Source organism: Nelusetta ayraudi, unplaced genomic scaffold (genome assembly GCF_046127955.1).
Source record: "Nelusetta ayraudi isolate G7.1 ecotype Tasmania unplaced genomic scaffold, CSIRO-AGI_Nayr_v1 ptg000056l, whole genome shotgun sequence".
NCBI lineage: Eukaryota > Metazoa > Chordata > Actinopteri > Tetraodontiformes > Monacanthidae > Nelusetta > Nelusetta ayraudi.
Window position 1 is genome coordinate 1,308,030 of NW_027466106.1, and position 23,671 is coordinate 1,331,700.

At 44.2% G+C, this 23,671-nt stretch overlaps 2 protein-coding genes across 2 annotated transcripts in view; one reads left to right on the forward strand and one right to left on the reverse strand.

Annotated features, from left to right (window-relative positions):
- sorcs3b (sortilin related VPS10 domain containing receptor 3b) overlaps positions 1–1,970 on the forward strand; it is a 46,118-nt gene extending 44,148 nt beyond the window's left edge. Inside the window, exon 27 of the mRNA XM_076038398.1 lies at positions 1,453–1,970. Within this exon, the coding sequence (XP_075894513.1) occupies positions 1,453–1,517 (65 nt within the window). The 3' untranslated portion in view covers positions 1,518–1,970. The remainder of the gene's footprint in view (positions 1–1,452) is intronic.
- A 4,995-nt stretch (positions 1,971–6,965) lies between these two features.
- The window catches only part of LOC142896606 (VPS10 domain-containing receptor SorCS1-like), a 43,316-nt gene continuing 26,610 nt past the window's right edge, over positions 6,966–23,671 (reverse strand). Inside the window, exons 16-27 of the mRNA XM_076038379.1 lie at positions 23,413–23,546; positions 22,091–22,204; positions 21,402–21,573; positions 20,931–21,117; positions 19,790–19,923; positions 19,570–19,693; positions 18,660–18,772; positions 16,881–17,015; positions 13,421–13,520; positions 12,439–12,547; positions 10,323–10,477; positions 6,966–8,571 (exon numbers count right to left, since the gene is read on the reverse strand). Of these exons, the coding sequence (XP_075894494.1) occupies positions 8,513–8,571; positions 10,323–10,477; positions 12,439–12,547; positions 13,421–13,520; positions 16,881–17,015; positions 18,660–18,772; positions 19,570–19,693; positions 19,790–19,923; positions 20,931–21,117; positions 21,402–21,573; positions 22,091–22,204; positions 23,413–23,546 (1,536 nt within the window). The 3' untranslated portion in view covers positions 6,966–8,512. The remainder of the gene's footprint in view (positions 8,572–10,322; positions 10,478–12,438; positions 12,548–13,420; positions 13,521–16,880; positions 17,016–18,659; positions 18,773–19,569; positions 19,694–19,789; positions 19,924–20,930; positions 21,118–21,401; positions 21,574–22,090; positions 22,205–23,412; positions 23,547–23,671) is intronic.

Here is a 23,671-nt window from a genome sequence, read left to right on the forward strand (position 1 = left end):
ATTACGTTCAATCAGCGCTCGAAAACTGTTCATTGTCCTCTGGCTTTTTCGCTCGCGGCTTGCTCATCAGAAAGAAAATAGACCAGACGCCGCAGCAACTCGCGGAACGATTCTACAGCCAACAACAAAGAACACTGGCCACCGCCGGACTCCTGAATTCGCCACCCACTTTGAGAAACTCTGAAGTACAGGGACAATCACTGGAATCAGGGGGCACTCTCACATCAGCACAGTCTTAATGTAGCTCCATCACTTGTGTGTTTCAAGTGGTCTCGGCCGCAGAGCACATTGCCTGGTGTGAACGTCTCCTGAAAAGTTGCGTTAGACTGCCTGTCAAAAGCTGCGATGCAAAAGGAAGGAAGTTAAATCCAAAAAAACAAACTACTTGTAACTTTCAGCTGCTCACTTCCTGGGCCAACACAGCAGTTTCTGACCAGACACAAAGCCGCTGCAGCAGAATCTTGGCTCTCTGAGCCAAAACATAAAGTTCGCTTCTGTGGCTTTCTTTTAAAAGTCAGCGGATGTAACGTTCCCTAAGGTCATCTTTTGTTTTTAACCATTGTTTCGCACTTTTCACCTCAGATCGACTAAAAAAAAATGTTTTCTAAAGTCAGACCTGGTGGCACCAGATTTTTGGATGATTAAGTAGATAAATGATTCACAACAGCTATATGCAGAAAAACTGTTTGTTTTTTTATATATATAATAATAATTTGATTATTGTTGCCCTAAGACTTATTTTTGTCTCAGCAGTCCATCTTGGATGACATTGAGTGATGAAACGCCGTCTGCCAAAGCTCGCTCGAGAATCACATTTTGACTACACAGACCGCACAAGATTTAGTTTTACAATAGACTCGATGTAAAAGCAATTTAAGTGCCATAAATCACGTTTTTTTTTCCCCCCAAACATATTGAAAGTGACATGAGAAGAACACTGGCCTGATGATCCACTGCCAGGAGAAATCATCTTCAAGGTGCGCTCGGCGGCTGAATTTAAAGCGCAGACACAGTTGGGAGATAAAAGTGGCACCTTTTTTTTCCTCCTTTTTTTCTTGAAAGAGCCACTGTCTGCAGTCTGAGCGACCCCACTTGTCACAGCGATCCTATCTTATCAGCGCCACCATCACCCGCTCAGCCCCGCTCCAGTCGAGTGGGCCACGTTCCTGGGAGACAACACGGGTCTCCGCAGCAGAAGAAGAGCGCACGGCTCATGAATAAAATTCCAAAAGTCAGATGGACAAACCATTTGATCTTGAAGTGGAGAGGGTGGGGGGGGGAAGTGGGTTGGGAGAGATCATTCAAAGCAATGAAGTCGATGTTTAGTTGATTTTGCCAAACAGAATCAAAGGGTCGGCGGAGCCAGATTTGCTGTGTGATTACGTGTCTGACATCAGCCTCTTTCTGCCTCTTGCTGTGTTTTTATGTTTCTCTCTGCCTGCTCTCTTCCAGGCGGCTTCGGAAGAAACATGGAGCGAATCGTTACAAGGGAATTTCCAAATTGTACTAATGTCTAAAAACAAGATCTCTGCTACGTGAGTACATACTGTGCTACAATTGTGCTGAACTTGTTTGCATTGGGTTCTTATTTTTTGTCTTTAATTTCTACACTATTTATTTATCTCACAGTGATCGCTGCTATTGTTGCCATTGGTTTTTGTTTTAACACTCATGGATAGAGTTAGTATCGACTTTCGAGTCACTGGCAAAGACGTGGAGCCAGACTCTCCGAGGCCTCGAGTTTAAGGGCAAACAAGTGCTGATGGCGGCCAGTTCAATGCCATGAGAAGCACAAAGCAAAGCAGGACAATTCTCTGCATTCACCCCATAACTGCGACGATTGTCACATGATGATTCAGTCAGATGCAGATATTAAGTGACTCGTTATCATCTTTGTCCTCCAACATCACTTAAAGTACCACAATAAGGTACATGAGACAAGAGTGAGAGAGTGAATGCCAATTTGTATTGTGTAATTTGTAATAATCAAATTGAAATGAGATGCATCGAGGATGACGACTTCAGCCATGGAGAAATATCCCAACCCTAAAGGAATAATTTGATAGAGCCGTCTCCCTCTAAAAAATTATTTAGTGCTGCAAAAAAAATTATTTTCAAATTATGAAATAAGTGACTCTGTGATGATGTCGCCCTCAAGCACTATGTTTCTTTTCCTCCTAAATGGAACCAGCCAACCATGAATTTGTCAAAGTGTAACCTTTTCTTTTTCCCTTGTATTTCCATTTTTCTTCCCGTCCACTCGTCTCCGTGCCCAAAATGGACACTGCGGCCCCAACGACGAGTCGTTGCCGGGCAGGAACGCCGCTTTCTCTGTGGTTAATTTTAGCTTTATCTCCAATTATACTGCGTGGAATAAATCGCTTAAGCTTTATCCTCTGGCTAAACATCAGCGTTTGCCACCCAGTAACTCGAGGTCTTGAAGTTGTAAATATATACAGCATTATGTATATATATAAAGATATATATATATATATACATATATTCACAGCGGTCATATTTTGATAGTATTTGCATACAACGGTCAGCCACAACATTAAAACCGCTGACAGCTCACGTAAATTACGGCGGTAATGGTCGCAGTGCAGCCATAAAAACAAGCCGCTGCAGACAGTGCGAGCTCGCCGCGCTACATCACCGCAGCGCCGCTCGCTGAGGCTTCTGGGAACTTTTCTTCTCAGCAGCCGGATGCCCGCAGCTCTCAGTCCTGCCGGCCGTGTTGCAGGGTGGTTTTAATGTTACGGCCAACTGGCGTGTAGTCGTAGAGAGTCACTTAAAAATGTAAAACCCCCGCTGTCATTAAAAAAACACACACTTTTTTTGGGTTTGACTCGCAGTTAGTGTTCTGAGCGGACGGTGCCACGCGACAGTTTTTATCCATGTGGAGTTCAGGCCTTAGACATGACCATGATTATACAGGAAGTCTGTACATAGAAATAGATGGGATGTTTATCTATTAGCCTCATCCTACTCTTCTGTAAATTTGGTTGACCGAACAGGTAGAAATGTCAACGAGCTCTGTGTCCTTTTTTTAAAAATATTATTACTTTTGCAGTTCGCATGCCCTACATATCTGTAGTCAGGGTGAGCGGCAGCTGTACTAAAGTATTTATCACAGTTGGTTTTAACATTTCAAACTTGACACATTAAACGAGTTATCAAACACTTCGTCCTACAGTCTAGTTGTGCAGTTGACAAACATTTGTGCATGATCAATATGAAATTGTTCCATTTTTGTCCCTGGTATATAAAAAAAAAATCTCTATATATATATATCGTCTTTTAATCATATTTCTTACTGTGAAGAAATACCCATTTTAAAACTGTTCAGAATAAATGTATTTTTATATGAGAGTATGTTTTCATTTTTACGCATGCACTCATCGTGTGGGAGTTGCGGAATATACACCGGCAAATGGGAAAAAAAGCAGACGTGACCTAAAGCCAGATGGTTGTTGGAGCCTTTGCAACCGAGGGGTCACCACAGTTTTGAATCACGTAAATCCAATTTTATTTTGTATGTGCTGAGGATTTAACAGTGATTCATTAAACATGTTATCAAAAGACATATAGGCCATTCAAAAATGTATTTACGTAACCACTTTATTTGCCCAACACTGACAGAAAAGAGGAAATGCTGCTGTTCAGTGTCCAGAACCTCTCTCACAGATCCCACCTCTAAATGGGCAGCCAGTGAGTTAAAATAAACTAATAATAAATATCACAATACAACACAATACACAATGCAAAAATAATAAACCCCAAACTGCCTGTGTACATAGTTAAATATATGTACATATATATATAGTTGGGAAATTGTCACTTCAGGTGACCTTGGAAATCAGATGAGTGGCTGAAACCTCATACATCCAGCTTAAAAACCTTTAGCTTCAAGAGTTTTTGACTGATGTAGCCAATAATTCCAAAGATGCATCTAAAAGAAAGAGGAAGAAGAAGAAGAAGAACATGATGTGACTGCAGCAAACAGCTGCTGCTGCTGCTGCTGCTGCTAGAGAGATCAGTGTAGATGCTCCATTACCAGATATCCCATCAAAACTGCCACTGATGACGTTTAATTTAGTTAAAGGAAACGCGCGACCTCACCCCTTGCACTACCACCGCCACCTCTAGAGCTGTTCCATGAAGCTGCAACCTGCTGGGGGGGGGGGAAAGAGAAGTTCTGTCCAATCACCTCCCAGGTTTTTTCTCTCTTCCAGACGGATGGATGATATATTAGGCAAACGGTTCCTGGTGGCCTCAGGTTTGCACTGTTGGTCTGCTCGTGATGAGGTCCCTCCAGATTGGAGTCTGGTGGCGAGCAGGGACTCAGGTGCCTCATCGCAGCCGGGCCGTCCGTCTCATCACACACTATCTAATGATTCCCTCAGAAGCCGCCCAGCCCCACTTTAATGGGCAGAAGTGTGATAACACTGTGACTCAGACCCCCATCCCGCTCACAGCAACATCCCGAGCTGTTACCTGACCACTTGATGCTCCACTTGTAGATGCTTCCTGTGACTGTGGTTGAACAATGAGAACCTGCTCCTTTTAAAGGATAAAAAACAGGCCTTTTTGCATATTCACAACAAGATTAGCGGGAAGGGCTTCGCGGTTGATTGGCTGAAACGACTCCTCGCGCGCACGATGCTGCGCGCCGCCCTCTGTTTTGCATTTTGTTTTTCGCCACTTCAACAGCTTCGGTATATCGCGCCGCAATCTTAATCACTCCGGCAGCCGCCGGGCGCCCCGAGAGAGCGTCGCTGCGGCTCCCTCTCAGTCTGAATTAACGCCGAGGTCTCTCCTCTAACTGCCCTGGGATGCTCGCTGGCGCACAATCAAATTGAACGGTGACAATCACTAATGGCCGATTCGCTGCGGCCAGACACTGTAATGTAGCACTCAATGAAAGGAAACACGCTCATCAATTTCACAGTGTGGCTAACACAATATTGCTGTGGGTTATTGTTGTGGATCATTTTTCATTCAAGGTGCTACCGAGGCTGGGAAATCACCCCCTGATTGTGTGTGTGTGTGTGTGTGTGTGTGTGTGTGTGTGTGTGTGTGTGTGTGTGTGTGTGTGTGTGTGTGTGTGTGTTTCCTAGAGTGAGGTATAATTAATTTGTTGCACAGTGGGGAAGCCGAAGAAGCAGCCCATTAGGATCCCTCCAGGCTACTCGCTTGCATTTCACCGGCGTCTCGCTCTGTCCCATCGCATCATGCAAATGGCCACGCTGAAACTTGGTGCGTGCCATGCAACACTTGCGAGAGGCAGCAACAGTTTTCCGTGGGAGGAGCAGACTGGTAAAAGTTTGGCCCCTCTTGCCCGAGACGTCGGTACGTCGGATCAAATCAGCTTCATTTTGTGCCGCTGGGTTGTCGCGGCGCGATTTACGTGCGGGGCAGTTGGAGACCTCTGAGAGACAGGAAGAGGCGCTGCTACAGACAGCAGTGACGGCGTATTGACAGGAACTGCACGTGGAGATGAGTCCAAAACAATTAGAGCAAAACACGTGATTTATTAATGCATGTAACCAGGTCAAAATCCCACATTTTGCCAGTACAGTAAAACCTCAGTAACAGGCCCGAGGTGCTTTATATTTGTTGCTTTTTCTTTTCTTTTCTTTTTTTTAATTAGACAAGTGAGGACTAAGGAAAAAAAATATGGAACAACAGCTGAACACTGCAGTATGTGTAAAAAAAAGAAAAAAGAAAAGAGAGAACGAAAAGTGCCGTATGTGCGTATTGCAGTTGCGTTATAATACGGCAGTGTCTGTTTATTGTTTTGTCTGCCACCTTTTCTCCTTCCTCATTTATTGACACGAGTTGAACCAAATTGTTTCCACACTTTTTTTTTTCCTCTGGTCTAGATGCGCGTGAGCTTCTGCACGGACGGTAGCTGCAGTCCGACAGTTCCCAACGAGACAAAAATATTCTTTCGTCCTGGAACATCTGCGCTTTGAAATCGTCCCGTGTCCTTTACGGCCTTGAGACGGCGCAACATTACATCGCTATGATTTACGCCCCCACCCCACCCCAGAGTAAATTTTAACAACCAGCCCTGCTGCATGGAAATGTGTTTTTGCCTGTTTAAAATTGCTTTATTGCTCAACAAAACACGGGAGCGACCCGCCAAACGATCGCGCGCCACCTCTTGAGTTACGGAGTGACGCGTCACTACTGACGACTCGTCTCGTGCTGCAGGAGGAAAACTGCAGGCCACGTTTTGTTATTATTTCTGAGGCAAATTTCTCGACGGAGGAATGGAAAACATCATGCAAAGGTGTCGACAATAATATTCACAGGTTGATTATCTGGCCTTGGCAACAATAAAAAAACAAAAAACAACAACAACAACAAGAAAACAACCCAAACAGACAGAAAAATGGTTTAAAATGCGCAAGGAGCAGAAAGCGCTGCGGGGGCCGGCGCTCTTCTAATGACGGGCAAGAGTCTATTTATGCTTCGGTCTCACTGACGGCAGCTGGAGTGAAGAGCTTCGTAGGAGCCTCTGGTCAATTTGTCTTCCTGACATATGATGCTGACAACACGTTAAAAGGGAAAGAAAAAAAAAAAAAAAAGTTGGATGAGGAAGAACTTGGGCATTTCTCCTGAAGAGACCGAAGAGACCGAGGCTGACCAAAGCTCGGTGCGTAGGCTGAGCCCCGCTGACTGCAGATACATCTTCTCCATCCGCGTCCCTCGCAGCAAAGGAGATGAACAAATCTGCAGCCCCCTTTGTCTGCCGAGTCCTTTGGGGGGGGGGGGTCTCAGAACAGACTGCGGGCTCTTCTGCATCACTGCGAACTTCGCGCGGACACGCTGCCGTCATCTCGGCCAAAAAAAAAACACACAAAAAAAAAACAGTTCAGAATAAATAAAAATGTGTTGTTTTTGTTTTGTCTTTTTTTTTTTTCTTTCCCATCCAAACCCAGCGGAGAAGAAGGGCAGTGCAACCTTCACAGTGAGATCAGTTCAAAGCAAAACGACAAAACATGAGCAATACGTTGCAAATGTGGCAAAGAGGTCCTTAAAAAAAAAAAGAAAGAAGACACAAACACAGTTCATCTAACACTAAATATGAATTAAAATACAAGCCTGGCACGAATCACTTCTCTCTTGTGCTCAATAGTCCTTGAACACAATATGTCTGAAATACATATGTATACTTTCATGGTTCACTGTACTCAGAATCTTCAATCTGCCCAGTTGTATATTCCACAGGTGCGAAGAGGCAAGAAAAACAGCGGTTACCAGTGTAACCTGCAGTGACATTAGTAGATGGGAAAAATCAGGGTCAAATAGAAGAATTTTGCTGCAGAACGTCCAGTTAACTGGCCACTTTGCACATATCCAGTATATAACCAAGTCGGAAGATTGTTCCAATGAGAGCAAAGGCTGCAGTTTACAATACTACAAACCCACTTTGTAGAAAGAAAAAGTCCTAGCCACTAAACAGGGCTAAAAGCTTCAGGCAGCAAATTGATAAGAAGCCCAAGTTTAAAAAGCCACTGCATGATGAAGCAGTCGCACTGGCAGGGGGAAAAAAAAAAAACAACAACCATCATGTTTGCTACGGCGGAGCAGCTCACAAAATGGTTTAAATTAGACTTTCATATAATCTCTTTTTAATTAGTTATGCAATTATATCGTTTACACATATTCCAGAGTGTCTCTAATTATCTGAGCGTCGCTAAACAGTGCGGGTCACCCGGCTCGTCACCCGCCGAGGACACCTCGCCGCCGCTCAGCTTTGTGTTGTTGCGGTTGTGTGTGTGTGTGTGTGTGTGTGTGTGTGTGTGTGTCGCCACACACCCCACACTTTGTCATGTACACGTCGGAGACTTTGAGCGGCGGCCTTGATGGGGGACACAGATCTGGGCGCGGGGAGCCGTCCCTCGTCTCCTGGATATTGCAGGCTTTTCATTTGATGGGAATGTGACGATAAGATTTCCTGATTGCGCCGAGCTTAATGAATCTTCTCCCCTTCACTGTCTCACTTATAGATAAGCCATTTTCCACACAATTACAAAGTAAACTTCACAAACAGCAGCCCGACGAAGAGGAATTGGAGCACAATCGTCGATATTAGTCCACGTTGCTGTTTGCTCTTTGATTTATTTTTTTTTGTGTGTGTCTGTGTGTATGTTTCTTTGAGCAATCACAGCTGTGACTGGCAGAGACAAATAGCCTTTTTTCTTCTTCTTCTTCTTCCTCGCCCCCTTCCATTACGGATGTACATTATTTACATAAAAAGATCAACGGCTTTGCAAAAATACAAGGATTCTCAGTCAAAAAGTGTCCCGTTTGGAGAGGCAAAGTATAAATCTGTACAGTCTCCTGGAGTGGGATCAGGCAGCGCAGCGTGAACTGGTCCATCCATGCATGGCTAGCAAAAACACTCGGGACCATTCATTGTGACCGCCGTCTCGTAGCTGGCTGGAAGTATCTGCCAAAGAAGATGTATTGCTCCGGAGTCGGTCATGGACTCTCAACATTAGAACACATGGGGTGCTTCATCAGCGAGCTTGATGTCTGTGCGAGATGGCAGGTAGCCTGGCGAGGGGGAGAAGAAACAAGAGGGGCGAGACAGAGGGGGAGTTTTATGTAGCTATTTCCATAGGCAAGTTATTGTTTTATATAAGTATATATGTATTTTTCTTTCTCCGGCACACGCATCCGTCTCTGACGGCGTGAGTGTTTATCCGCCGCTGGAGGTAAATCAAGCGGAACCCCGCAGAAATTTCTTAATGGAAATGCTTTCACAGCTCCGCCATGTTCGCCGGCGCGCTAATTATTTTATTGGCTCAAATCATTCACAGGGACCTTCCTGTCACTTTAGCCCGCCACGCGCGGCTCCAACCTGCAACACGCCGCAGAGCGCCGGGCCACACGGAAGCTGTTAAGATGCAAATAAGCGGCACGAGAGTTGCGTCCTCCACCTCACTCTGTTGTTTTTTTTCCCTGCAATGTTTTTTTTTTATTTTTATTTATTTATTTTTTTTTCAACTTTTGGAACATCTTTCATGGCAGCGCCTAAAGGTCACCTGACACATTTGAAGGAAAAAAAACAAAAGCACATTTTTTTTTCCACTGAAAGAAATAAAATGTGCCCTGCCTTCTCCCCATGACAGCTGGGAGAGGCCCCGGCAGACCCCCGTGACCCTGAGTGCAGGAAGAGGCGGGTGTTGAAGATGGATGGATGGATGGATGGATGGGTGAAATACACTGTAATGTAAAACTCAAAAATATTCTCTCATGTCCTCAACTCCACAGTTCAACTCCACTTGAGAATTTCCCAGAATCCCCAAATGATTTGAAAGTCGTTCACACCTTTTGATAAGATGAACTGTGTAACTCGACCAGACGTGCTATGTGAGCTATGATGTATGTGCTGTTGTTTTTTGTCACCGCTGAGATAAAGTTTAGCTAAGTGGAACACTTCAGGCTCAACTTTGTCGCTTGAAGCTCCAAAAACATCTCATGGTTGTAAAAAATAAAACAAAAAAACTGGATGGGCTGGATTTGGATTCACTGGGTTTGATATTCATTCGCTGTGATGTTCATCCTTTTGCCTTTATGTCTAAGAGTGAGTGAGAACTGATCAATTGTAAGGAAAAACCAAAGAAAGGAAGCACAGAATCCTCATGAATGAGGGACAGACGGCCATCATGTTGTTTGCTTCCATGGTAAGAAAACGAGAGTGAAAAATGATCTTTCCATACATTGTATGTCCTATTGTGGTGGATGCTGCCGTTGCTAAGGGCTTCATAAAATTCAATTTCCAGTTTCAGTACTATTCAATTTAGCAAAGTCACCCTAAGAAACTAAAAAAAAAAAAAAACTACAGGGAAAATAATTTATTTTAAAAGCACATCGAGCCAAATCGAAGCTGTTCTATTAGAGGCGATTTAGCAGATTTCAAAGGCTGCTACGGTCAACACAGCATCAGAGGGAATCAGTCAGTATTAACGGAGAGTCGAGGGAGTAATTTTCTTTTTTTCTTAGAGCTTGCAAACGACCCAGAATTGTTCAAACTGGATGAAAATAAAAATAAATGTGTTTTTTGCTGTTTAAACATCAAAACCTGGAAATATAATGTTTTTTTGAGGTGCAATGAGTTTTTACATTGTGAAAATAAAATAAAAAATAAAAATCCATTTTATCAGATTAGTCATACATAATGAATGTATTTCTTATTGTTTCGGGTAAAATCTGGCTTTGCTGGCCGGTAAACTTTATTCATCCGGGGAAAGTGAAATGGTGAACAGATGTTACCCAGCTAGCGGAGGGCTACCAGCAACTACCTCGGCTTTTCGAGTCCAACTGTACATCCACACGATCCAGCGAGGTCAGCTTGTCTCCCTCAGGCTCCGGGACGGCTATGGAGGTCACCGTGGGGATGACCTCTTGTTCTTTTTCAGGCTGCTCCGCTGTGTATGTGTTGATTACCGGGATCTTCCTGTAGGTCAACCAGCCGGGAGCGGGAAAAAAAAGGGGGGTGGGGTGGGTGGGGCGATTTGGAAAGAAAAAAAAAAGTTAATGGAAACGCGCCATCAGGTCTGTTTCACTAATGCTTCCGCGATGCATAATGCGTTGCACGCTATTTTTGACTGTTAAAAAAAAGAAGAGAGAGCTGGGGGTGGATGGCTTGAAAGCCAGAAAGTGGGGCATTTTGCCTTCCGCCGGGCTTCGCTCTCTCACTTCCACATTGTTCACCTCACTTTTCAATCAATTTTTCATCCCCTCAGACGCACCCCCAATTCTACTCAAGACCAACATCTTGCATTTCTAATTTCTGATCCTGCCTCTTTTTCTCATGTGATTTCCCACTGCAGTGGGCACGCAGGCGTTTTTCAGAAACTCACAGTTTTTTGTTCCCCCCCCCCGTGTTGCAACCGCACCCTCAAAACTTTAGCGATCTTTAACTTTTCTAATTATTCGGAGGGGAACGGCAGCAACAAGCGTGGGGATGAAACTGTCTTCCAGTGATTGGCGGCGGGATTTACCCGCAGCTGGTGGACGCTGTTTACTGTACCGCCCTCACTGTATAATGGATGTTGTCTCAGGACTTATCACCGCAACCTTTCCTGCCAGTCCTGCACTTGCGCGCCTCACCTTGGATGGCTGTGTTTAGCATTTTGCGAAAGGTCAACCCACGCGTTGTCAGATAGATGAATATTGATAACTGCGGGACTGTGACACCCGTTCAGCTCTCGGGGAGGAATTGATTAGGCTGTCACGCTGTGTAATATTCTCGGGGGGGGAGGTGGGATTGAGACGGAGGGGAATTGTCTCATTCTCCCGGGCTGTTATTGTGACGTGGGTGACCATAACTGGGAGATATACGGCGGTGAAATTCTCGCGGAGCGTTTCAGGCAGTTCGGCAGTGAGGGTGCCGACTTGCAGTGGAAGTGACTCTGAACTGGTTGCTTTGAACACAGATGAATCATTCATTCATTCATTCATTCATCTTCTATACCCACTTATTCCTATTCAGGGTCACGGGGGTCTGCTGGAGCCTATCCCAGCTGTCTTAGGGCGAAGGGAGGGTGACACACTGGACATGTCGCCAGTTCATCGCAGGGCCACATAGAGACACACAACCATTCACGCTCACGGACAATTTAGAATGTTCCATTGACCTCACATGCATGTTTTTGGAGTGTGGGAGGAAGCCGGAGAACCCGGAAGGAACCCACGCAGACACAGGGAGAACATGCAAACTCCACACAGAAAGGTCCCTGGCCCGGGCCCCGGAATCGAACCCACGACCTTCTTGCTGTGAGGCGGCAGCGCTAACCACTGCGCCACCGTGTCGCCCCAGATGAATCATATTTATATGATATTTTGCTCTGGCTTAAGTAGAAACTCTCCACATTGAGAGACCAGCGTGCAAGATTTCATAGAATCTGACAGGTGATAAAATTACAAGTATGTCTGTTTAGCTCTCATGCGCGTCTCATGTTTATTTCTCATGCAGTTAGTTAGTTCTGACTATCTGGTCGGCTCAATAATCCATCTTGCACTGACTGGCATGCTAATTCTGCATCAGTGGCTCCTCTCCAAATTCCATCTGGTAAAGTTCACCCTGGTGTTAATTGATTTGCCCATCCTTCTTAAAATAAGCTGTATTATCGCTGAAACCCTGAGCGGATCCACCTGCTGGGCTGCTGTGGAAAGGCAAGTCTCACCATGTGGCCTCTTCCCTCCAAGTGGAGCCACTTCCTGAACATGAAGCCCGACAGCTGCTTAATTTACACTGACTCGAATGTATCATTCACACGCATTCTGTGCAAGTCGGCCTAGAGAAGAAGCACGTAATGGATCATGGCAATAAATTGCCTTAAATGTCACAGATTTAATCTCTTCATGCGTCAGACACCTCAGACATGGATCCACACTGCACCCGGCCCACTGTACCTTTTAAATTTATATATCACAAAGACGGCCAGGCCCATCAGCACCACTGACACCAGCATGATGACTGCGGTGCCGCTGTGGCTGCTGTCACTGCTGTCCACCAGGGGAGCTGAGGCGGAATGAAGAGGACGTTAAGTACACATACGAGCCAAATGAGGACAAAATACACGCTGTTGCTGTTGCTGTTGTTGTTGTTGTTGTTTTGAATTATGTTAAATATGAATTATATAACAATCCTATTAAAAAATTAGAAATAATGAAGAATAAGCACTGGCTTGTTTTGCTGATAACGTTGAAACATGATGAGCGCTCCTACATCCAATTAGCACATTGTCTTTTTTCTTTTCATGCTGAACGCAATAACAGCTTCACACGATCAACGCTGCTCTTCAGCGATGTCTGTGGTGCGTTTATTAAAAACAAACCATCAGACAGCTGAAATGCAAACAGCAGTCTGCTGATTAGCTCTTTGGTTCCCTTTCGAAAAAATAAATAAATAAATAAATAAATAAAACTGTTGTAATAGAGGTGTGATTCTCATCCTTTATTTCATTTGCCGGATCCATTTCGATGAAAAACATGGAGCTTTGGCGACACGACCCTTTGTGATGTCACATAGGGTTCCTCCCCCCAAGTTGGTGGAAAACAGCCTCAGTCAGGTTGTTTACTCCTGGTACTTTAAAGCCTCAGCTGAAGCTAAAAGCAATTCTTTTTTGGGATCGGAAGCTCTGAACAGAGAGCTAAAAGTTAAGATATTTAGCGTCTCTGGAAAAAAAAAAAAAAAAAAATTGTACATGGGTGAGATAAGGGACTTTTTGTATTTTTGTTGGCACATTTTGGGAACCAGGGAGTCTGACTCCTCTGCCTCCATTTAAGGAACAGCTCACTCGGCTGTGACAACCCCCCCCCCCTCTCTTCCCAACCCCAAAATGGACTGCGTGTCTTTCCAGATGGAGACGTGCGACGGAGGCGGCGGACTGACCTGGAGACATCCGAGTGGCATACACGTTCACCTGCACCCCGGGCTTGAGTGTGAACTGGATGAGGTCTTGGTTCAGAGCACTTAGCAGAACCTGGGAAAGCTGCGAGGGGGAGGGGGAAGGGGAAGGGGAAGGAGAGGGAGAGGGGGAGGGGGAGGGGGGGTGTGGGTGGGTGACAGGGCAAGGAAGACTCCGTTAGCAGGCCGCTGCCAGGCAATATTTCACCGCCATCAATATTTCAACCGCAGTCATTTCATCCAACAAGCTGAATTATGAATCAGAATTTATTTTTTTCCACCCCCCCCCCAACCCTCCCTCGTCTTCCCTTCTAAAGAGGAGCAAATGTCGAGGTGACGGAGGAAACGCCGAGCCTGCTGTGGATGGAAACACTGACGGCTATTTCAGCGAAGTGGGCGCCTGCTCGCGCTCTCGCAGTCGCACTTAAATCACGCAAATTCCACCTTCCAAAACAAACAAGTGCACGTTTTATCCAGATTTCAAAACTCAAATTTCATATTGCAAATTGCCTTTTCGTTCTGCTTTGTTATTCCTTGTTTGATCCCAGAAGAGCCACAAGTTCCCTCTGCTTTCCACACCTAGATGAAGCAGTCATTTAACTGGAGACCAAAACCCATTTGAGTCCTTAGGCATGCCTCACTAATTCCATCTCGCTCTTTCTAAAAAATCTTTCCCACTGGTTAAAATTAGACCGCACTACACAGTATGAATAATTACTTTTTGTTCTAGTGGCATATCAGGGTCAGTAAATCTATTACACATTTTAATAAGCTGCTTCACACGTGCACACGGCACGCACGCACGCACGCGCGGCGCGAGTGTGTGTGTGTGTGTGTGTGTGTGTGTGTGTGTGTGTGTGTGTGTGTGTGTGGGCGCACTCTTCATCTAAACGCTTTCACGTTGCAAGTCACTCAGCGGAGACGAGCACGGGTGGAGTGAAGATTTATTACCCCCATTGTCTGTGAGCTTCTGCCAGGTAATCAGACAGGCTTTAGATAAATACATCTTTTTAATTCCCAATCCAGGGCGCGCGCCCCAGTTTGTCTTCCCCCACCCGCACTGGCGCCAATTATATGATGCATCAACGTAATTAAATACCTATTAGCTCGTTTGGAGAGTGACTGCGCGCCAGCGAAATTGTGTTTGCTTGTGAAACACCGAGGGTCTGTCTGTTGACGATGAGTAAATGGGCTCGTCTTTGCCTGGGTTTCTTTAAGAAGGGGGAAAAAAAAAAAAAAACCCTGCCCTGTTATTACACTGATTACACGTTTGATTGCTTTCTCGGCCATGATGAGCAATCAGCTGTGAAGGTCCGGGATTATTTCTCTGGTTCTGCTTAATATGAATCACGGCGGCTCCAAGTGTTCCTTGAGCTGGTATTTATTACCTGAACTTCTTCGTTTCTTCGGTGAGTCTAATATCTAAGGCGCTTTTATATTTATTTTGTCTTTTTTTTAATTTATTTATTTATTTATTTATTTTTTTAAATGCCAGCGTTTTCCTGGAGGCTTCTTCGCTGCTCGTACGCGGGGAGACTTTGCCCTCTAGTGGTGACACTGTGTACTGCTACACGGGTGGATTGAGTTGAGGCGTTAAATAATTTAGCACTTGGGCAATTAAAAAGCAACGAGATTGCATTTTCAGTTTGGTGACTTAGAAAATGAAACAAAATTAACAATTAAAATTTGTGTTACGTGGTCCAAGCATAAAGACAACAAACGTATTTTTCTTTTCTTTTTTTTTTTTTTTATTTAAAGAGAGGAACAGCTTTTCAAATGAATGAGAATCACACTGAGTAGGTTTTAGTATGTGGCAAAGATGATTCTATTGTTCGCATGACACAAAAGAAACAAAGATACCCAGTTTAAATTAGCACTGGAGCTGTAACACAAGCTTCCTGTCCAGTGGTTATTTTTTACCCCAATTACGACAGAAACACACCATGTTTTTCCCTGGTAAAGGTCAGCAGTGATAAACAGAGTTCCACCTGCCTACCTACTGGCTAGCGGTGTCCAATTATTGTACCAGAGTATGAAAATCCATTTGCAGAGGACTTTAAACTTTGCTGACTGAGGTAATCCATCAGCACGAGGGCCATGTCGGCCTTTATTCTTGTCAAAGTTGCCCCTTATTGCTGCGTGACGACGTAGCGCCGACTCTCTGAATAGAGCTGCACTTAGAAGCGTGTTCCTGCGCCGGTATAATGCAGCTTTGACAGAAATAAATGGAGACACGCGGCTCATTGTGTCGTAGCAGCCCACGGAAACCAGTTTCTAATGTTCTTAAGCTGAAATTCATCCCTCGCTAAAATTAAAGTAGTTTTCCCCTCAAAGTTTTTGGTTATTCGAAAGCTCTTCAGTTAAGGAGACCTAACAAAAACGCAAAGTATGTTTGGCATAAATGTGATTGAAGAACATATTTAGGTTCTTATGAATAAAAAAAAAAATGTATATTTCTTTTTGAGGGATATTAAAAAAAATAAAGAGTTAAAAGTGCCATTCAGTGTGTATTCAGCGATACAATGAAACATATTTGAGCTGCCGGCTGTCTAAAGTCAGTGCGTATATAACCTCATAACCATCATGCCAATTGTTGCCCAATAGCGGCTGATATACATTCAAACTTCCATGAAACTACACTTCTGAGCAAACTGACTTCCCTGCCATGCAGGATCCGGAGCCCTCTAGTGGTAGAAAGCATTTACCACGTATTTGTGGTTGAACCTTGAAAAACTCCAGCGTGCGGCAGGTTATTTAAACACGCAGATGGTTAGGATCAAGTCATTTAACAAACAAATGAGCAATCCAAAGACTGGAAACCCTATTAAAGTGATTATTGGTGTGTAAAAGACAGACAGCCAGGCTCTAATTGAGATGAGTGGGGGGGGGGTTTCAATCATTCCAATGACAGGCAGTCATAGAACACACACACACACACACACACACACACACACAAAAACAGCTTTGAAACTATTTGTCTGGAGGAGTAAATTGCTGTTTTGTTGGAATAAACACAAGGCACCAGATGCTTTAAGAAAGCAAAATAGGTGGTGAGAGATGTGAGGTGGCCGTGATCCTTACACAACGTTTTGAACATTTTTTTTTTGTGTTTATATAATTCCACTGGTGACCTAAAAAAAAAAAAAAAAATAGTGCTGTCAACCCACCTATTTATCTTTAAAATACATAAAATTGCACTGGGGAAAAATAAAAGCTGCCTTAAGATAAAAGAACTTTTCAAAGCTGAGCCGTTTGTTTTCTTTGAAAAGTCACGCCTCAGCGTTGTCGTGTGACAGCCTAAAGTGAAGCAGATATTCTCCGGGGGAATGTTTTCTCCAGAGAGGCGCCCTTGGCCTCCTCTCCGCTTGCTTCCTGCTTTTTTTTGTGTGTGTTTGTTTTGGGTGTGAAACGAAAGTCGTGTTGTGCAGAGAGCGGTTTTCGCTACCTGATCCAAGTGAGCCCACTTCTCCTCCGCTCCCCCGGGTCTGGACCGCGTCGCGGGCACGAGGAAGATCTCTGCTGTGGTTGGCAAACCAGGGAGCACCGTCACCAGGAGCTGATCCTCGCTGATCCCTGTCGCCTGCAGCCACAGAAATATGGTCAATAATTTAAAAAGGAATAATATAATAAAAAATAACTTTGAAAATAAATGAAAAGGATTTCTTTATTATTACTGTGGGAGCCAAGGGGTAAAGCCTGTAAAACACCGCTTATCCTTGCCTCTGCACAATTGACTGCCTTTTGCACAGCTTGCTCTTGTTTGTTCTATTTACATTCACTTTGACTCTTCCTTGTAATTGCTGGATAGTTTGCGTTTTGTATTGTTTTTAGTGCTGCAACAGCATAGTTTCCCCAATTTGGGATCAATAAAGTACATCTATCTATCTATCTATCTATCTAGCTATCTATCTAGCTATCTATCATAAGCTGTCAGAGTCGCCGCCACCTAGTGGCTGGAGGGCTTGGATCAAGGGAGGCGTGGCCAAACAGTAAGTCATTTGACCTCACTTCCACGACCAGCTGTCGTCCTAGTTTGCTGATTAGCAAACCCAAGATCTTCAGAAGAGGAGAGAGTTTTATACAGTTTTGTTTTTTCAGGGAAAAAACAACAACTTTATTTTGGAATTAGTTTTCTTTTTCACATGAAGCTTTTTGTTTTTTGCAGTTGTCGAGCCAGATCTTTTTTTTTTTTTTCTTTGCTCAGCTACCACAGTGAAACAAGAGCAACAAGAATAACGGCGACTGTCTGTCAAGTGAATGACTGCAGGACTGACATCAAACAGGACTATTATCCAGTAGCAAAGCGTTGACAGGAGTTGGACTGGAGACCTTGGATGATGACGACGACAGTGATGATGACAGCCGGACCAGACTGTCCAAGGTACAGGCCTCTTTTGGAACTCAAAGCAGGAAAATCTGTTGCTGGAATTGATTGTGGTGAATTTTAACCGAAGTGGATAATTGGGCTGTTTGTGTAATTTCTGGGTAGGCGATGATGAAAACATTACAGTTTAAAAGGTTTGGAAACTGTGTTGCCTCCCACTCCGTGTGTAATTTGCCAAATCACTGTCGGGTTAAAAACGTGCTGGCAAACTGGAATGTGCGCCGTCATCTTGAGTCTGCGCTAAATGCCAGGGCTTTTAGTGCACTTGCACCACAACCAGGGGTCTGCTGTCAGGTTCCTGGTGTTCGCCACGTTCCTATCTGACAAGACAGAAGGTCAAAGTGAATGTTTCATACTGAGGGCTCCTGTTGGGTCCATGAAGAGCTTGTGTGTCCGGGTCTTTCGCGTAACCCGCTGCTTTGTTGACGTCCCCGGTGCCTATTTTTTTTTTTTTTTTTGAAAGAGCAAATTTAATGCCCTTTACTGCTGGAGCGGTTCTGGTTGAAAGCTTGTAGCCTACTTGTAACTGACAATTTTCCGGGTGAGGCGCCATGTCAGCGTGTCAGGGTTAACGGCTAATTGCGCGGGAAGTAGGGTCAAAGATGTTGAAGGGAGCCAAAAGTGGCGCTTGACACACAGCTACATGCATAAATTTCAGAGGCAGTGAGCGGAAATATCACGGGCTCAAGCGACTTGTCTTCCTTTTTTCTTTTTTTCCCCCTCTTTTTTCCTCTCCTGGCGAGCATGCAGCTGCTGACTGCTTGAAAGAGCTTTAAAGTTCATCTCAACCCGGTTATGTTGCAGTGTTTAAAAATGCAAACAAACAGCTGCGGCGCTGACCTGAACCACGGAGCTCCTCACCACTCTGCCGATGTCCTCCCTCCACTCAGACACCCCCGGGTTCAGCTCGTCCAGATTGGAGGAAAAAGCCAAGACGTGTGAGCGGAAATAATCTGGAAGCAAGCGCAGAAATTCAATTTGGATTTGCCTTCAGTGAAAATTGGGACGTTAATGGCTTTTATCAGGGAAGACTTGTCATACAGCCACTAAACTGAGAGGGATGGTGGGGAATATTAATCACTATTAATGCTATCACTGCCTCGCCAGCTCCTCCGCTAGGGACTGATGTGAAAGACAAGCTTATATTGAGATTAGTGTGGTGAGTGACATATGAAGGGGAGAGACCCGACGACCCCTTGAAAGGAATTGAAAATGATAGGCAACACCAAGTGAACACGTTCAAAAGGTTCAAGGTTATGTAAAATTCACTTTGCTGATGTTTTTCCGGTGCTAATGTGTCAGTGGCCTGTCAGTGAGCTACGGAAGAGGATTGGGGCCACAAGAAAAGAAAAAGAGATTTTTATTTTTTTTTTCCAAGTTTCCATTTCGAGAATAAAGTTGAAATTTCAAAAAAAAAGAAATTTCGTAAAGTCAGGCCAGTTTCCTGATTACTATGGGTGAACCCTGTGGGATAAACCTGGTTTCGGTAGTTTTACCTGTGGGTAACTGGGTTAATCCACCATCCACTTTCTTCACAAAATTTACACTTAATTTGCGTCAACTTAATTCATGAAATGTCTAGTTTACCCATGAAATTTCGTCTTTTTTACGTTGACTTTATACACGAAATTTCAACTTTATTCACGAAATGTTACTTCTTTTTTTTTTTACGTCAACCTTTTTCACTAAATTTTGACTTAATTCAAGAAATTAAGACTGACACTGACGGGGGCACACATCCATAACTCACCGTAAACCGCCACGGCCATCTGGTCCTGCAGGACGGTGTTCCCCACCGAGGCCTGGAGCGTCACGGCGTGTCTGCCCTCCTTGAGGAAGGTGAAAGACAGGGTTCCATCCAGAGTCACGACCGGCTGAGGCGCACAGAGACACACAGGGAGGTAGAGTGTGAGGTACCACCCGTCCGCCCTGCTGATCCACCGTGTTTTAAACTAGATGGCGGAATTCACCTCTGATTTATTACCGAACCACCAGTAGTAGGTGACCGTCCCCACGGTGCTGGGCCGTAACACCGCCGTCAGGTTCACCGCCCTGTTCTTTAAGACCACCGAAGGCACCAGCAGCTCTACGTGTTCCATTTGGCCTTTGAGGAGAAAACATGAAAATGTTCTTTTTAACGCACTCCTAAAGATTTTCTCTTCTTTTTTTTCTTTTCTGGCTATTTCCAGACCGGAGGCCAGCCTGCCGGTAATGAACCTATAGAGGGAGAAGCTGATTGCACAGCACGAGTGGTTTTGGCGAGCGCTATCCCGCCGCCGTCGGTTGCCGTTATAATGAGCCGCGTGTGCACTCCGAGAAAAATCGCTGCCCATTTCCGTCAAGGAGCGGACAACAGGCAGCCGTCTTTCTCACCCGCCGCACACACGGTGGCGAGCACTCCAAAAGTTTGGCCGCTGATTTTTTTGGATGGAGTAGCGCGTTAATGAGCCAATCTGATGCTCAAGTAGTGTCATCGGCATATTTTATAAGTGTTTTGTATATCTTTTTTTCCCCCTCCTAACTACTCTCAGTGTGGCGACCTACTTTGAGCCTCTTGAATGCCCTCATGCTTGATTAGTTATGGCAAACAAGCATCAAATATCTTCTGTTATTAAAGACGCATTGGAAAATCGACAGAATTCACTTCGCTAATGTTATTTATTCTGTCTCAGCCTGTCAGTGGACCCGACATGACAAACATTCAGCTTTTTCTGCTTTAGCTTGGTCAGCAATCATTTGCTCAAAATAGACGTTTTTGGAAAATGCCCCTTTGTGATGTCATAAAGGGCCCATGTACCTTTTCCAGGTTAGTGAAAACACTCCAAGCCACATCTTCATTCCGTCCTGCGATGCCACCTAGTTTTTCTTTCTCTCCGAACATGTTGAAGTTGTTTGGTTTTTGCAGAAAACTAAAACATGATGTTTTCGCTGGAGGCTGTAAACAGAGGGCTAAATATCCTATTTGGATCCCATTTACAGTTTTTGGTGACTGAGTAAATAAAGATCAAAAATAGGTGTAATATGGAACCTTCAGTTAAAGTCAGGCCCTGCCAAAATGTTCAAAATTCAATGAACACATAATACCGACACTATGCAACACTTCTTACTTACAGGAGACGTGGAGGTAGAGTATCACCCTCTCGGAGCCCAAAGTGTTGCCCGCTGTGGCGGAAACCTGGTAGATGCCGACTTTGCTGTAGACGTGCTTGACCCCGTCCTCGATGGAGCTTATGTTGACGTACGAAATGGTCGTCCCGTCGCCAAAGTCCACCGTTATGCTTGTCATGGAGCTGAGGCCCTTGGAAAGCAAAGAAATCCCCAAAAAATAAAGTTAAAAAAATCTGACTTTGTTCTTATCTAACTTCATGTCGCCACAAAATATGAGTGCAACTCCAACATCTGCAACAAGGAGGTCAAGTGGCAAATCATGTCGCTGCATGTTTATTTAATGCGGCAGCATTTCGGCCTCCCTTACAGCCTCTGGATATGTAACGACAACTAAAATAAAATTTTACATTTTTTGGATAACAAAAAACCCTCGCTTGCTCGCCCGCTCGCTTATTTATGTTGTGAGATCTCCACCTGCTCCAGAAAGACCAGGAAGGTGACGTTCCTCTCCAGCGTCGCCACCAGCGTTCCCTCGCTTGTGAAGAGCTGGAGGCCCCTGGGCGCCTGGCTGGGACACTTCTGTCGCCTGGGGCTGTACCTCAGCAGCGTTGTCTCGGTGCAGTTGTTCGACAAAGCCCTACGATATCTGCCGTTCCATTCGACACAACACGAATGAGCGGATCGCAAAGTGAGAGACACGTGTAGTACACATGTAGCAGCAGCAGAACATAAAGGGAGAAGGTCCGGGGGGGAGGGGGTAGACAAGGAGGATATATTAAAAACTGTTATTCTTTACTACTGCATGACTCCACTTTAAAGGTCCAATGTGTAAAAGAATTTAAAGAAAGCTCATTTCTTCGTATTTAGTTCACTGTCAGGCTTCCTTAAATATGGCAAGATTACAGCTAACTAAGAGCAAGACCCTTATTGCGCTATGTATATTCTGATATATTTGAGAATCCTTCTTAAGGTAGGAAAAACCAAATTGCTTTTATTTCATTATTTATGGACAGTATGTTAAGCTTTTAGCAACAAAATAAATCGTAAATCGAGCCAAATTTTACACATTGGACTGTTAAGAAAGTTAAAGTGGGAAATTAAAGGAGACTTTTGTGTGTCTACTGTCCTTTTGACACATAATAGAACAAAATTATAATTGGTACCCAGTGGTGTTGAGGAAGCTGTCCCCGGTGATGCAGTCTCGGGATGTCGTGGAACGAACGAACCAGAAAGCCGGAGTACAGCTTCCGTCAAGCTGCCTCTCAAATCCGTAGTCACTGGAACAGAAGCGCAGGGCGGGGTAAAGCAAACCGTGCCATTACTGGGCTAAGTTATCATTTATTTAACACATCGAATTCAATTGTCTTGGCTCAAACAGAATCCCGCTCCAGTCAGCAGAGCCCCACAGAGGATGTTAGAGGTGTTTCAGACTCGGCAAAAAAAAAGAAAAAAAGGAAAAAAAAGTTTTCACTGCGCAGACAATTTCAGATTTTATGTTTTATGTATCAGAGCCTCCGAAGCGGAAAAAGGCACCGCGCGTGTTTACGCAAGCCGTAATTACACCTTGGCAAAGTCAAAGCGATTGCTCATGTTCTTTTCATCGTGATCAGGGCGCAGCGCCGTCTCAGACGGCGGAGACTTTTTAATCTGAAGCCTTTCGCTGCTAAACTGATGCTCAGCCTGTCTAATATGGCAGTCGGGGCCCTGTTCCAATAACTTCAGGGCAACTGAAAAAAAAAAAAAAAAGAAAGAAACAAAGAAGAAGAATGACGAGGAGATGAAGTGAACAGACATACAAAAAGTTTTGATGAAACATGGATAGACACGTAATGTTGCTTTTCAAGCACTTTTATTTAATCTTCAAATATTCTCAGCTCTGTGTGTCTGTCGCTTTAAGCTGCACATTACACAACTACTATCCATTCATACACACACACAATATATATATATATATATATATATATATATATATATATATATATATATATATATATATATATATATATATGTACATATATACATATGCTCTTATATGTATGTAAATATATATATATATGTATACATAAAGAATCTTGAAAGGGCATGTTCAACTTCAAACACCCACTTCTGCACATACCAAAGAGCAGTTATGTTAATTAATGTCGGCAATTAATTCCTGTGAGCAATCTGTCTCAGTCTGACTGGGGTTTGTTTTTGTTTTTTGCTTAATTAAAGAATCTCCTCAAATTGCACCCACATTCACCTGGAACAAGAAGCAATTGGATTGAACACCGGCTATTGTTTTCAACCTGCATGTTTTCACCCAAGAATTGCTTCATCGTTATCTATGAAATATGTGCTTAAGAGGGTTAATATTACGGCGCTCCTCAGACATCCCTCATGTTGTGCACTAGTTTGCGGCGGACTGTGCCCCGGGGGGGCTGATAAAATGTTGTGCTTTGGGTTTAATGAAGTGAAAAGTGGAGCTGCAGAGCCGCAAACTCACCACTCAAAGTCGGCCTCAGTGCACGGGCACGATTCTGACATCTGGAAATTATACTGATCTCTGGCCTTGACACATCGCACGCTGGCTTTTAGTTTTTGAAAGACTCTCTTCATTCCCATGATGCACTCTTCACCCTGTAATGAATAATAGATGGTAAACATTTCCAGGATTCTCTTTTTCCTTTTATAGTACTTTTTTTTGTTGTTGTTGCTGCTGCTGCTGCTGCTATCATCTTTTGACCATCTGACTCCGACATGGA